Source organism: Anguilla rostrata, chromosome 14 (assembly GCF_018555375.3).
Source record: "Anguilla rostrata isolate EN2019 chromosome 14, ASM1855537v3, whole genome shotgun sequence".
NCBI lineage: Eukaryota > Metazoa > Chordata > Actinopteri > Anguilliformes > Anguillidae > Anguilla > Anguilla rostrata.
In genome coordinates, this window is record NC_057946.1 from 4,591,926 (window position 1) to 4,607,770 (window position 15,845).

Sequence of the window (15,845 nt, forward strand, 5' to 3'; positions counted from 1 at the left end):
GTCATTAACGCACCACACCGCCGGGCCTGAACACAGTCATTAACGCACCGGGCCTGAACGCAGTCATTAACGCACCGCCGGGCCTGAACGCAGTCATTAACGCACCGCCGGGCCTGAACGCAGTCATTAACGCACCACCGGGCCTGAACGCAGTCATTAACGCACCGGGCCTGAACACAGTCACTAACGCCACCAGAAGGCGTACTCACGGCGATCTCGTCGAACTTGCCGAACTCCAGCGTGCGGTAGCGGTCGATGGGCGGCCGGATGTACTCGCAGTACTCGCTGCTCTTCACCGACTCCAGCTGCCGCACGCAGCACACGTAGGCCAGCCGTGTCTGGATCTCCGCCATGTTCAGCACCTGCAGGGGGGGGGGGGGAGAGGGGAGGGGGAGGGAGGGGAGAGGGGGAGAGAGAGAGGGGAGAGAGAGAGAAAGAGAGAGGGGGAGAGAGAGAGAGAGAGAGAGAGAGAGGGAGGGAGGGAGAGAGAGAGGGAGAGACACCCAGAGAGAAAGAGAGACAGAGAGAGAGAGTCCATATCACAGTTCAGATCAGAGACTACACCCTCACAAAAATCATACCCTCCAAATCCCCATGCCCCCTCACTGCTGCCCCTGCACGCCACCGCAGCCCCAAACCGTTCTCCCGAATCACCCCCCCATCGCCGCATCACATCAGCCTAAATCTTAAACCTCACCCGCTGCTCCCACCTCCAGACACACCTCGTCCCCTCAAGCCACACCCCCCCATCCCCACCCACTGTGCGGAAGTGACCTCCTCCTCTCCCCTCCTCCTCCTTTCACCCAGCGGCAGAGAGTATCGGCTCTAATGAAGGGCCCTGGCGGCGCTAGCGCTAACCCTCCCCTCGCCGAGCCCTCTCAGCGCTAACGGGCTGATAAACCTGCCCGTTACTGATGGCATCGCGCGCGCCGCGCTAGGGAAACGTTAGCCTCCGGGCCTGAGGATTAAACACTGAAGCACGCGATGAAGCTAACAAGCTAGCGGGATATTTACAGCTTTGCCGCTCTCCTGCTCCTCACGCTGTAAAAACCCGTCTTATCAAGTGTTTTAGCCTTAGCATTGAGACTTAAAATCTCATTATCTTTCTCCCGAGTAGAAAATATTAGCTTGTTTTAATTCACTTTTTTTGCTCGACAAATGGAATTGCCTTACCCCACAGGCAAATCTTGGAATGAGTAAAACTGTCTCACCCCATTCAATCAATCGTTTTGTCTCACTTAGCAAGAAAGTAAAAGAAAGTATAAATATAAGACTAAAATATTTACTTCAGATCGACTTCTTTTTTGGTTTTTGCAGTGCGTTCCCATCTTCAGCGGTGGGCGGTAATGAGGATGTCAGTTTACCAGACGACGCCCCTGCTGTCTTTAAGGGTTCCATAGCTTAGAAATCGGAGGTTACCAAGTTTTGAAATTGACTGTGCAGAGTGTGGCATAATACTTACATGCTGGTAAAATATGAACTTGGTTCTACTTCACATTTTTTGTTGTTGTATGAGAAAAAAAATCACCAGGCAAAACAGCCTGTTCAGAATTAACCTGTTTCTATTTCACGACCTGTGAAAACAGCCAATCGCTGTTAACTATGTCATTTGCATAAACCCACCATTGGTCAGCCTCTTCTGGTCAGAACATCCCGCCTCTTTTAAAATCAGCAAAAAATAGTGTAATGGGGGGGAGGGGGGGGAGGGGGGTAACCTTTGAGTTACCAGCGATAGTTCCTGTTGCTCAGATGGCTCGAGCATTATTTCCAGCTTCCTCTCTTATTGCTGATAAGCTCTTGAGTCTAATTCACATTTTACACCGCCAGCCCCCCCCCTGGCTCAGGCCGTCTGGAAAATGAAGTCCCGTATTTCAATTTAACCGTCCTTTATTTTGGGGACATGTTTTATTTTCTAACATTTCCCCACATGAAGGGGGTTAATAAATATGTTTCCTGACGATGAAAGGGCTGTGCCTCACCCCACCACATCGAGGTAAATAAACTAAAGGAAACTGTGAGTGTGTATAATGCGCACACAGATATACAGTTTCATAAACCGCCCTGCTGTTTATGTTGTTGCCACTTGCCAGCTATATTTTGGCAAAAAACTACTTAAACAAGACCAGGTTAAAACCTAGTATATGGCTGGACCGAACCGGCTGACGTCACAGACATGCACGGTGTAACTTTATCACTCACTCAGTCAGCCAGTCAGTCAGTCAGTCAGTCAGTCACAGACATTCGTGTTTGTAGGGCTGGCCCCGCTGTTGCGGTCCAGCCAAAAATGTGAATGAACTGAATACACATGCACGCACATCCACACAGGCACACATGTACGTATGCGCACACACACACACAACACACCACACACACAACACACACACACCACTCCACTCACACACAACAACACACACACAGATCACACACACACACAGATCACACACACACGCACACGCCAGCACGCACACGCACACACAAACGCACACACACCAACCACATGCACACACACACACACACACGGACTCTCTCACCTTGACTTTCTCTGCCAGGGGGTTGAAGCGTTTCCATAGGAGCCACCAGCCGGACAGGGAGTCGCCGTAGTTGGTGAGATGCGTCTCGTCCTGGCTGCCCACGTCAATGGCGATCACAACCTTAGCGCCCATGGACCGCGCCACGTCCGCTGTGTGAGAGTGTGTGTGTGTGTGTGTGCGTGCATGTGCACGTGTGTGTGTGTGTGTGGTGTGTGTGCGTGCATGTGTGTGTGTGCACGTGTGTGTGTGTTGTGGCAGTGGACGTGTGTGTGTGGTGTTTGTTGTGTGTGTGTGTGAGGAGTGTGTGCGGTGTGTGTGTCGTGGTTGTGTTGGGGAGAAGGCAAAAGAGAGAAACAGAGATGCCACAAAGTGAAGAAACAGGACAGATCCAGTGTTTCCCAGTGCAGGAACCCCACTGGATGCTCTCACACTGACACAGAGTACTGACAGCAGCCACAGCACCAGATAACCCTGCTCCAGCAGAACTGAAGCTAAGCAGGTGCGGGCCTGGTTAGAGCCTGGATGGGATTACCCCCTGGGAGAACCCATTTGCTGCTGGAAGAGGTGTTGATGGGCCAGCAGCGCTGGAATTCTCTCTGAACCCCAAACGTCAAGCTGAGGCCCTGATTCGCTGTGGTTATTACAGGTCCCACGGCACTTACCGCAGAGAACGTGGGGCTTCCCCCGGTGTACTGGACAAATTCACAGACTAAACGAAATATCCCCCCCTAACAACCCCCCTGTTCACCTAATTATCCCCCCCAGTTAAACCGTCTGAATAAGTTCCCCCTCGCCACCTCAGCTGTGTAAGATGGCCCCTGTGCATTACTCAGGTGGGGCCCCCTCTCTTCAGTGTGAAGTACTTTGAGTTCATGGGATGATAAATGGCATATATACACAACTCCTTAGTACTGTTATTATAGCACCACGGTGATGTCATTCATCAGTTACCGCTGTATAAATGTACATACCTGGCAGTCAGATTAAGAGGGGTGCACATCTGACTGGTAAAGAGAGATAGATAGATAGATAGACAGAAATAGAGAGAGATTTCTTACTTCTAAAAGCACTTCACTGGAGGGGTACACACCTGGCAGATTGTTGATATAGCCCCCGTCCATGAGCAGGTGTCCATCTTTGGGGTCACAGAGGGGGGGCAGGTACCCAGACAGAGACATACTGGCACGGACATACCTCCACAGAGAGCCTGGGGGGGGGGGGACACAGGAACAGGAGAAACTTTAATTGCTTTTTATACTGCATGCTGAAATCATTTCAATTTCTAAAACGATCTAAATTAAGGACACCCCTCTGTAATTGCTGAACCCTCTGTCCATCCCTCTGTCTCCTGTCGTCTCTGGCTATCTCTCTGGGGCTAGGCACACCGCAGGATGTTTCACGGGCACGTGAGACACTGTTATGTGAACCAGTGCACTTCTCAGTGTGCCTGGAGACTCTACACACTGACAGCCCTGCCCTCAAAAAGGTCAATTTCCCCTCTATCTTCCCTTGAAGCTGTAATTACATGACATCGCCGGGTCTCCTCACACTCAGGAGTGACAGACGGCAGTTAAAAAGTGCATCCGCAAGGTCTCGTATCACATACAGTGTGCTGCAATAAGCACTGGAGCAAGATTGGCATTTTCAATTAGGACGATGTCTCCAAGCATATACTGATCATGCGCATGTATGCGTCTCTCCAGCACTTTTACTAGCGCCCCCTAGTGGCAGGTAAGTGCCGTTTTGCTTTTCTTTAGCGTGTTATTCTCTTTAACTGTAGGATTGGCGGTACCTGGTGGAGGTCCATGATAAGGAGCACTGCACTGTCTAAGGGGAGCTCGTTCTGCAACCGCCATCTTGGCTCCACACGTCCGTGGTTCTGCTTCTGCTTTTCTCTTCTTCTCTTTTTGTTAATTTAACTTATTTCTTTTGTTCGTAATTTAATCCCTTTCATCTCTTACAAACATTTTGGTTCTTTGTGCTTTATGTTGCTACTTGCCAGGGGCTTGCCGTAGTAGTGTGTGCGTGTGTGTGTGTGTGTGTGTGTGTGCACGTGTGTGTGTGTGTGTGTGTGTGTGTGTGCGCGGGTACGTGTCCTGCGTGTAAACACATCCTGTCTGCGCGAGCTGTATCTGTGCATGCACATGCATGTTCTATGACATGAGCAGCTGAGTGAGAGCAGTGCTTTTGAGTAAGCATATCAGTGTGTGCACAGACAGACAGACAGACAGACAGACAGACAGACAGACCAGACAGAGACAGACAGACAAACCAGACAGACAGACAGACAGACAGATACACACCGTCAGTGTGTGGACAGACAGACAGACAGACAGACAGACAGACAGACAGACAGACCAGACAGACCAGACAGACAGACAGACGGACAGACAGATACACACCGTCAGTGTGCACTCTCATAGCGGAGGCACTGATGTCAGTGGTGATGTTGAAATATGGGATCCACAGGTCCTAGAGAGAGAGAGAGAGAGAGAGAGAGAGAGACAGTCAGACAGACAGACAGACAGACAGACACAGTCATTTTTATCATCCACGCTGTACCAACTCTGGAACTAAGGACTGTCATTTCGTTGGGTGAGATTGCCGGTTTGTGGGCGTGTAAATTTGCATTCTTCACGTTTATTTTCTGTTTCTTTGATGCCACCATCCTCTTATTTACTTCTTTAGCAACGGTTTCCTCCACAGGGAAATGAGTCATGTCAAAATTTGAATTTGCGAGAGAGAGAGAGAGAGAGAGAGAGAGAGACACCTTGCAAAACCAGCCATCCAGCTGCAATCAGACATTCACCGCGACCGCACTTTCGACCGTGAAAGAAGAAGACGTTTGCGCTCGTTCACAGGACCGCGTGCTGAGCGCAGGAGGAGCGGCGGGTGCGCGTGGAACGCCCCCCCCCCCCGCGGGGCCGACCGAGCGTTTCGGTCGCGGGGAAACGGCGAGCCGCCTGACCTCGATCTGCTTGCCCTTGAAGACGGCGTTGATGCCGGAGTTGAAGGCCGCGCCGGAGAACATGGAGGTGACGGGGTAGGTCAGGTCCAGAACCTTCTTAAACACTGACGTCATCTCCTGAGAGGGGGGGGGGGTGGGGGGTGGGGGGGGAGAGGTCAGATCCTCGTTTCTGTACCCATGACATCACTAAACAGTGTATCTGCATTACAGACTCAGCGTAACAACCAGATGATCAGCTTTGCATTCATAGCATTTATTCAATTATTTTATTTTAAATTTTTTGCGAAGCGCATTGCATTGCAAAACCTTGTACGAAATGTGCTATATAAATAAAGTTTGATTTGATTTGATTTGATATGATAAAGCACAATAAAGAATCTCTTGGCACCAAACGGAATCCCCAAGACTGAGCAAGCAGAGAGGATGGAAGCAATGCAGGAGCTGGCCATCTGGTTGGCATAGAGGACCTGTGCCCGCGTGGCACGCCACGGACGCCCCGCCTCCTCACCATGGCCCACTCCCGCGCTCGCACTCTCATGCGGCTGTGGCTCCGGTCCTCCGCGTACAGCGCCCCCATCAGGGCGCCGATGGAAGTGCCGCCCACCAGGTCCACGGGGATGCCGGCCTCGCTAAGGGCCTTCAGGATGCCCACCTGACAGCAGCCCCTGAGAGAGAGAGAGAGAGAGAGAGAGAGGGAGAGAGAGAGAGAGAGAGAGAGAGAGAGAGAGAGAGAGAGAGAGAGGGAGAGGAGAGAGAGAGGGAGAGGAGAGAGAGAGGAGAGAGGAGAGAGAGAGAAGAGAGAGAGGGAGGAGAGAGAGAGAGAGAGAGGGAAAAGAGAGGTAAAGGATTGTGAGTAAGACAGGGGTGGGGAGAAAAGGCACTTAAAAACAGGTAGAAGAAGAGAGAAGAGAGGGGAAGAGATGGGAGAGAAGAGGAGATACGAGAGAGAGAGGAAGAATGAGAGGGAGAGAGAGGAGGGAGGTACAGAAAGAAAAAACGAAAAACAGAAAGAGAAGCAATGAGATAAAAATAGGAGGATGATGGAAAAGGAAGAACAAGATGAAAGTGAAAGAGGGAGAGATATAGGGAGAGATATTTACTGAAAGAAGGAGCCAACCATGGAAGAGACAAAGCTGGTGGTGGGGGGGCGGGGTTTCAGGTTTGAACCTCCTCCTTTCCGAAATGGCAGAGAAATGGCATACAAAACAAACAAAAAAACTCCCCAAAATACAGTACTGACACACAGAGAGGCCTGAGGTATGGGTGAGACTGACAGTACTGACACAAAGACAGGGCTGAGCTATGGGTGAGACAGACAGTACTGACACACAGACAGGCCTGAGGTATGGGTGAGACAGACAGTACTGACACACAGACAGGCCTGAGGTATGGGTGAGACAGACAGTACTGACACAGAGACAGGGCTGAGCTATGGGTGAGACAGACAGTACTGACACAGAGAGACAGGCCTGAGCTATGGGTGAGACAGACAGTACTGACACAGAGAGACAGGGCTGAGGTATGGGTGATACTGACAGTACTGACACACAGACAGGCCTGAGGTATGGGTGAGACTGACAGTACTGACACATAGATACTGACAGTACTGACAGGAGAGACATCGACATACACACCTGAAAGCACCTCCCTCAGGTGACTGAGTAAGAGGAGAGACAGACAGACAGAGTACCAATCAGAGAAGGGAGAGATCAGCAGCCCAGACAGACGGACACACAAACACAGACATACAGACAGACACACAGACGGAAGGTTAGAGCAGCTCTGATCCACAGAGGGAGACAGACAGATCGATCGACCTCCCAGCAGACAAAAAATGTTGTCACAATGTTGCTGCAATGTTGTGGTGATGTTATGTTAACACTGACAAAACATTTTAGTGACGTTGTGAGGCCATTTTGGGTCAGCTGGGCTGTTTCAGGTGCTGAGTCAGCCCTGCATGCAAACACCCGACTGGGCTCAGGCTGCGAACACAAACGCAGCGTGGTCCCGTGTGCAGTGCCCTGTGTCACCGCGCGAGAGCGCCCCCCTCTGGTCGCCCGGGCACCGGCGGCCTGGCTGCGCGGTACGCGCTATCGCTCAGCGGGCGCTTCGGTGGAAGGAGGCGGCGGAGAGAGAGAGCCGGCGGGGTCGTGAGCTGGCGAAAAGGGCGCGGTCGTACCTGGCTCCGCCTCCCCCCAGCACCAGGGCGATGGCGTTGCCCGTCAGGACGCGTGCCAGGCGGGAGAAGTCCGAGTGGCGGTCCGGAGGCTTCTGGAACACCCGCTCGTACATCTCTCTCTGGTGAGGGGAGGGGCACAGCGCAGACGGACCAATCAGCAAGCAGGGCCCCATGTGACAGACAAGACAGCGGCAGAGGCAGGCAGTATACATAGTTCTCCTGTAATTTATCTTTAAAGCGATGATCTCTACAGGAGGTACTACAGTAGGAGTAGGGGTAACACAGCAGGTGGAGGGGGTATCAGGGCAGGAGGTGGGGGTAACAGAACAGATAGAGTGGTAAGAGAGCAAGTGCAGAGGTAACAGAGCAGGTGTAGGGGTAATAGATCAGGTCTGGGGGGCAGCAGAGCAGGGGTAGGGGCAGTTACCAGTTTGGGCAGGCTCCTCTTGGTGAAGACCCTGCGGGGGCAGGACAGGTGGTGGTGGCGGGAGATCCAGCTGCGCATGTTGAGCCAGTCCACCGTGCCTCTAGGGGGCGCTCCATCCTCACGGTGCAGCAGCACCAGCTGCTTCTGAGCCCGCACTGCACTGCTCTCCAGCATGCGCTCCAGCTGGGGGGGGGGGCGGGCGGGGTCAATGGTCAGGGGTCAGGGGTCAGGGGTCAGGGGGCATACGTAGTATCTCAGCCCATAATGCACCGCTTTAAAGCATGCACTCAAACAAAGATGGTGGAAGATCTATCAAGATGCACATTTTATAACGGAAGTCAATGGAGAATTCAGACTGTGGGGGACATCTGTTGAGACAAAGCAATCTTAATATATGAATATCTGCATATATATTCAAGCAGCAAACTGACATTCCATGGCACAACGATCTTGAGAGCTCACTGGAGAACAGTCAGATCTAGCAAGCTAGCAAGCTACCCAGTCAGTCTGTTAGTTATGTTAGAAAACATGGCAGTATGAACAAATTCATTGAGTTCAATTAGGCAAGAACCTTCCCTAACAAATGTCAAACCTGCTTCATAATTATGCAAAACAAAGCATCCAGTAGACAATGGTAGAGTCATATAAAATTATTTTCAACAAAACTTGCCTCATTTGCATTTTCACTACAATATTTTTTCCCTGGCCTCTAAGGCACTAATTACCAGTTCCAAAAAATATGACTCATTCAGTTTGTGAGCAAGAGACCTCAATTTTGATAGGGGCTGAACAAAAATTCCCTCAACTGCAGATGAAACCAGAAAATAACTTCCCCTGTGTAATGTCACGGGTTGCACAGGCATGAATTCGGCCGCCTGTGTCCAGAGGTCAGAGGTCAGAGGTCACAGGGAGGGCACGCAACTCGTTCTATTTGCTTATCTTTACCTCCCTGCAACCTTTCCTAGCTCCGCCCATCAGAGGACGCAAGGATCAAGGAAACGTGCATTAGGCAAATGGAACGTCCTTGTCCAGTCAAGCGTCAGTCCGAAACCACTTCAGTTACAGGCGTGGCGGACGGGGAGAGGCGGATCCACAGGTCGATCGTTATACGTCACCGAGGTTCTGAAAAAAATACGTCCACCAAGGATGCGCTCGTGTTTCCTTGGCTCGAGCGTCCTTCGGGAGCCTCCTTGAAAGCGCCTTCAAGGACCATTCGACGGGGTTGGAATGTGCTATAAGATGGCGGAGGACCTCGATCGATTTCCGTGTCGGGGGAGGACGGAGGGGACGAGGACGGGTAAAATGAGGGACTGGGGCGAAGCCCGCGGCGCGCGCGCTAACACCGGGGGACATCAGCGCTGCCTCTCAAACGCGCCATAGCCGAGCGCGCAGACAAGACCGCGCCCCGCGCAGCGTCAGCCTCTCCAGGAGGCACTCCGACCCAAGACGAGCTCGCCGACAACTCCGCTCTCCCTCCTCCAGGAAGAGAGGGCGGGAGAGGAGAGGAGAGGAGAGGAGAGACTCTGCTCTCCCTCCTCCAGGAAGAGAGGGCGGGAGAGGAGAGGAGAGGAGAGGAGAGACTCTGCTCTCCCTCCTCCAGGAAGAGAGGGCGGGAGAGGAGAGGAGAGACTCTGCTCTCCCTCCTCCAGGAAGAGAGGGCGGGAGAGGAGAGGAGAGGAGAGACTCTGCTCTCCCTCCTCCAGGAAGAGAGGGAGGGAGAGGAGAGGAGAGGAGAGGAGAGACTCTGCTCTCCCTCCTCCAGGAAGAGAGGGCGGGAGAGGAGAGGAGAGGAGAGACTCTGCTCTCCCTCCTCCAGGAAGAGAGGGCGGGAGAGGAGAGGAGAGGAGAGGAGAGGGCGAGCGGAAAATTGCGGGTTCTCGTTCGCCGCTCCCACCGGGGTAGTTATTTAGCGCCTCTTTCTCTTCCTGTTTTTCCACTCCGTTTTAACACACTCTGCCTCCCTCAGATCCGAGGTGTTTTCATTGGCGGGGGGTTCATTCGTAAACGCTGCCGAAGAGCACAGGGACACGTTTGAATCGTTTCGAGATGAACGCAGATGAGTCATTCGTCAGCGCCGCGGCGGCACAGTCGTCGTAGCTACGGGCTGTATCTCGCCCTCGATCTCTATCGATCTGTTTTTCTCCCGCTCCCTCTCTCTCTCCGCCTCCCTCCTCCCTCTCTCCTGACGTGACCTTGTAATTTTCCGTTCGGTCGAGGCCCCTCGCCCCTGCCTCTCCAGCTCAAACGGGACCCCTTGTGCGTGTGAGTCTGATTATCAGGCAGGCTAAGCTCTCGCTAATCCACACACACCGGATTAAGTTGGAGGAAATATGATGTGCAAACACTCCTCCGCCCCCCCACCCCCCTGATCCCAGGTCACACCGCCATCCCTCCCAGGAGAACAAACTCTCACTCCCCCACACTTGCAAACTAAACCCCACGGTACACATTTTCACCAAGAAACCTCAAGACTATTTTAAACACAACAGGCCACACAGTACTACAGGAGTGCCAGTGACTATTTTACACTCTACAGGCCACACAGTACTACAGGAGTGCCAGTGACTATTTTACACCCTACAGGCCACACAGTACTACAGGAGTGCCAGTGACTATTTTACACCCTACAGGCCACACAGAGTACTACAGAAGAGCCAGTGACTATTTTACACCCTACAGGCCACACACAGTGCTACAGGAGAGCCAGTGACTATTTTACACCCTACAGGCCACACACAGTACTACAGGAGAGCTAGTGACTATATTACACCCTATTTCTCAGACAGTACTACAGGGGGGAAAGCTAGCACTGGGAAGCAGCTCATCTGTAGTAGCCAATGGGCTGTGCATCGCTGTGAAGAGCTAACGCAGAGGAAACCCCGGGGCACGCTGGCTCCCCCCTCGCCCCCCCGCCCCCCCTCACCTCCCCCACAGCGGGGTCCTGCTCCCCCAGGCCCACGATGACGATGCAGTCGGCCTGGCGGATGGAGCGCTGCGTCCAGGGCGTGAGCGTGCCGTCCGATTGGTAGAGCACGATGCGATGGATGTCCTCCTGCTGCCCCAGCCAGCTGGACAGCCGGTACTCGTGCACGCTAGGGGGGGCGGGGCACACAGTGAGTCACATGACTTCAGGACATCGGGTGGCAAACTTTGTCAACCGGAGGGGAAAGCGTGCCGGTCTCTGCTTCCGCTCAACGAGCTCGTCAAGTGTACCGCGTACGGTGAGTCACACAGGGCAGCGGCCTCAAACTCGTTGCCATGGAGGGCCGTGTGTACGCAGGCTTCCATTCCAACCAATTAATGCTGCCTTAATTGAGTCCAATTACTCATTCAGCCGAACGCATTTAACTGCACTGAAGCACAGAACATAAGCAAGTTTTTATTTAGGCAATGCGGGTCACCATAGACATCGGGTCACCATTATGTGCAAACCTGCATCCCTAATTCAGCAAATAATTGGACTAATTATATAATCAAGATCTGAGGCTGGAATAAACACCAGCATACACACGGCCCTCCATGGCACCGAGTTTGAGACCACTGATACAGGGACACGAGAACAGGTTTCAGCTTTCAATCATGAGCTGATCAATAAACGAGGGTAAAGTGTCAGATTACATCCATTACTGAGCTAATTAAATCAGAGCATATGAGGTTGTGAAATGTGTTGGGGGGTGTTCCATGCAAAACAAAACCAGAGACAAAAAGAGCACCTTCCTCACGTCATTCCACACTGATCACAGACGAGCACCCAGCTTATTACTCACCTGTCTAGTGCTGCGGATCCCAGGCGCTGTTTGATGATGTCACTGGTGAGGAGGAGGGTGGGGCCTGTAGGGAACAGGGAGCGTTGACATGATGTCACAGATTCTATACAGACACGCCATATACACAGCTCTGTGTGCTTAGAATAGAAAGTTCTGTTTCCCTACCACTGAAGCATTTGCCTACTAACATGAATACTAATGTTGGGGGTGTGGCCAAGTAAAATGCAGTGATGATGGATGGTTTTTGCTGTATGTATATATATATATATATATGCGCCAGAAACTCCAGCCGCTAAGAAGCAGGACGGAAGGAATGCAGGACTTGACCATCTGGTGAGGCAGTCGTAGAACGTCGGTTGATGTGCAAAGGCAGATTGAGAACAGACTCTCGCTGTCCCTCGAGACTCTACTGCCCCCTCTGGGGGAATTAATGCAGTACAGTAATACGGACAACAGTGAGATACCGAGCATCAGGTATGAATATATAGTAATTATTTGTATTATTGCCAGTACAGTAACAGTCTTGTTTCTCTGGGGCGGAGTCCGAGCGAGCAGAGGTGGGGTCGGCGTGAGGGGGCGTGGCCGAGCGTAGGGGGGCGGGGCCACGCACCGATGGCGCTCAGGGCGTGCTGCAGCTCCAGGGTGAAGGCGGTCAGCGGCACGTCCTCGGACACCGGCAGGATGGTGACGGTGGACAGGTTGGAGGCGGGGTTACCCGTGTCCCACTTACTGCTGGGCGTGTGCAGGGCCAGACTGCGAGCTGGGGGAGAGAGAGACATAGAGAGAGGCTGAGAGAGAGAGAGAGGGGCTGAGAGAGAGACATAGAGAGAGGCTGAGAGAGAGAGAGAGAGAGAGAGAGACATAGAGAGAGGCTGAGAGAGAGAGAGGGGGGGGCTGAGAGAGAGAGGGGAGAGGGGCTGAGAGAGAGAGAACAGCTCAGACAGAGGGCACGTGTACACACACACACACACACACACATACAAACCTGTAAGAGGACCATTAACCTGCTGCAGGATCTTCTCCCCCAGCAGGTGTATGAGTCTGGTCACCACCTGAGCAACAGAGAGAGGGGAAACAGCAGCTCAGGAGCACGTAACTGCAGGAAGGGTTTCACAGTGTGTGTGTGTGTGTGTGTGTGTGTGTGTGTGTGTGCGTGCGTGCGTGCAAGTGTGCATATATGTAGAAGTACACAAGATTGCGCGAGTATATATGTGCGCATGCCTGTGTGTGCATGTGCATGAGTGCATGCGTGTGCATGTGTATGAGTGCATGCGTGTGCATGTGTATGAGTGCATGCGTGTGCATGTGTATGAGTGCATGTGTGTGCATGTGTGAGTGCATGCGTGTGCATGTGTATGAGTGCGTGCGTGTGCATGTGTATGAGTGCATGCGTGTGCATGTGTATGAGTGCACGTGTGTGCATGTGTATGAGTGCATGCGTGCGCATGTGTATGAGTGCATGCGTGCGCATGTGTGAGTGCATGTGTGCGCATGTGTATGAGTGCATGCGTGCGCATGTGTATGAGTGCATGCGTGCGCATGTGTATGAGTGCATGTGTGTGCATGTGTATGAGTGCATGCGTGTGCATGTGTATGAGTGCATGCGTGTGCATGTGTATGAGTGCGTGCGTGTGCATGTGTATGAGTGCATGTGTGTGCATGTGTATGAGTGCATGTGTGTGCATGTGTATGAGTGTATGTGTGTGCATGTGTATGAGTGCATGTGTATGAGTGCATGTGTGTGCATGTGTATGAGTGCATGTGTGTGCATGTGTGTGCATGTGTATGAGTGCATGCCTGTACATGTGTATGAGTGCATGCGTGTGCATGTGTATGAGTGCATGCGTGTGCATGTGTATGAGTGCATGCGTGTGCATGTGTATGAGTGCATGAGTGTGCATGTGTATGAGTGCATGCGTGTGCATGTGTATGAGTGCATGCGTGTGCATGTGTATGAGTGCATGTGTGTGCACACGTGTACAAATGAGTATACGTGTGCGCCTGCCGGCATACAAACACAAGCGTGTATGAGTACGTGCGGAAGTGTGCGCCGGTGGGTGTGTGTGGGTTTCTATGTTCAGGCAGCGGCGTTAACACACAGTCGTGGTGTTAAGCGGGCGGAGCGCTGCGCAGGCGGCCCGGTGTGGGGTTAGCGGTACGGAGTGTCCCCCGGTCGGGTGCTCAGGCGCTCGGTCAGTCGCTGGGCCTGACCTGCGGGTATCTCCTCTTGATGGAGCTGAGCGCCCCCTCTGGCAGCTTGGCCAGCTCCGAGTCCCGCACCGCGTGCACCGTGGTGGCTCTGTTCTGGTGCGTCAGAGCCTCCACCTGAGCAGGGACGGACCGACGGACGGACGGACCAACAGAGAGACAGGCACACAGACAGGCAGGCAGACAGAGAGAGAGAGAGCACAGGGTTTGTACTCAAGAACACTATTTTCATACCGAAGTATAACTTCAGTTATTCCATGTCTCGTTGTATAAATGGCAAACTGGGGTAAAATCATTATTTTAAATAATTGAACTCTTTAGACACCAATGAAAGTCCGGCACCCCATGAGGAACTTGAATATACTGCAATATATTGTCTTGTAAATATGTGGAATGCATTGAAAATAGAATAAACACACTTCCCAGTAGTGATTTAACATATATAAATGCAATTTCTCAAAGCGGAAATAATTCATATTTTTGCCATATGTGGTCAAGCAATTTCTGTAAAAAAAAACACATATTGCAAACAAATTTTAAAGAAACATTTTCATCTGTATGCAAAACAAAATTCTTCGTTCGTGCTCTGTATAATTTTGGTACGTAAAAACATTCTCAGGGCAGGTCCGGTATTTTATTTTATTTTTTTAAATAATGAAAAATATTTCTATTGATATTTTTATATCCACATTGTTTGATAATAAAATATTGAAATGTTTCATCGTAATGCTAATCTTATTCGGCTACGCGGGCTGCGTGATCCCATCTTCAGCACCTGAGCTGGACCCACGACTGTGCCACAGACGGAATAATCTGCTGTGAGATAAAGGTGTTTCCGAAGATGGAAAATGACAAATCTAAAAATACAGCGGGGACAACGTGAGCCCCGTGACCTTTTTATCATTTCCCAACACGCACCGCGCACCGGCGGAACCGGTACCCACACGCAGAGGCGCGAGGGACCTTCGGTTCCCGAATTAATGGCTACTTTAATAATTCTTCAAAAGCCCGAGTTGAGGATGACGTAAAAGGAACGGCTAAATCCGTGTGTGCCCAGCGGCGCGACCTAATGAGAGGGCTCCCTGTCCGTCATCCAGCATCACCGTATCCACGGAGACCACGGAGGAGGCGGTAACCATGGCATCGACATGGCCAGGTATTCTTAGCAGCGCAGTCGTCACCGGGGAGACACGCAGGTGTCAGCCAATCGGGAGGCCGACTGAGAAAATAAACAGGCTGAGGATCTCTCGGGGGAACGCTACCCAACAATTCACTGATTTCACACACAGACACAGATACACACACAGACACACACACAGACAAACACACACACGCACACAAACACACACTCACACACAAACACACACACACCAGAATGTATCATGTTTTGGTTCTGAATTACGATAATTGTCTTGCGGGGCATATGTACCGCACAGAATGGATCGCGAGCGGTTGTGCGTTCGGACGATTCGAGACCTTTTCCCATCACCAGCCCAGGCGTGCGCACGCCTTACACCCCCGCGGCACGCTCATTATTCAGGGGTTGTTCAACCTGCCCCTCCGTCGGTGTTAATGTCCTTCTCTCAGCAGGACCTCCACCTGCGCTGTGGCTTCATTACAAACCTCTGTAGCCACCGTCACACCCCCAAGTGACTCACACTCCACACCACACATTCTTCATTTCCACGGTGTATCGACAGGCAAGGAAATCCGTTAAAATTGCAACACAAATAGGTCACATGTCCTCTTAATTAAACAACAAAAT

The 15,845-nt window shown here is 51.9% G+C and overlaps 1 protein-coding gene across 1 annotated transcript in view; it reads right to left on the reverse strand.

Annotated features, from left to right (window-relative positions):
- Positions 1 to 15,845, reverse strand: part of pnpla7a (patatin-like phospholipase domain containing 7a) — a 45,668-nt gene that overhangs the window by 5,489 nt on the left and 24,334 nt on the right. Inside the window, exons 20-32 of the mRNA XM_064307037.1 lie at positions 14,084 to 14,197; positions 12,858 to 12,924; positions 12,483 to 12,632; positions 11,873 to 11,936; positions 11,029 to 11,197; positions 8,106 to 8,288; positions 7,679 to 7,797; positions 6,008 to 6,164; positions 5,500 to 5,616; positions 4,934 to 5,003; positions 3,622 to 3,738; positions 2,532 to 2,680; positions 210 to 362 (exon numbers count right to left, since the gene is read on the reverse strand). Coding sequence (XP_064163107.1) covers positions 210 to 362; positions 2,532 to 2,680; positions 3,622 to 3,738; positions 4,934 to 5,003; positions 5,500 to 5,616; positions 6,008 to 6,164; positions 7,679 to 7,797; positions 8,106 to 8,288; positions 11,029 to 11,197; positions 11,873 to 11,936; positions 12,483 to 12,632; positions 12,858 to 12,924; positions 14,084 to 14,197 — 1,629 coding nt within the window. The remainder of the gene's footprint in view (positions 1 to 209; positions 363 to 2,531; positions 2,681 to 3,621; positions 3,739 to 4,933; positions 5,004 to 5,499; positions 5,617 to 6,007; positions 6,165 to 7,678; positions 7,798 to 8,105; positions 8,289 to 11,028; positions 11,198 to 11,872; positions 11,937 to 12,482; positions 12,633 to 12,857; positions 12,925 to 14,083; positions 14,198 to 15,845) is intronic.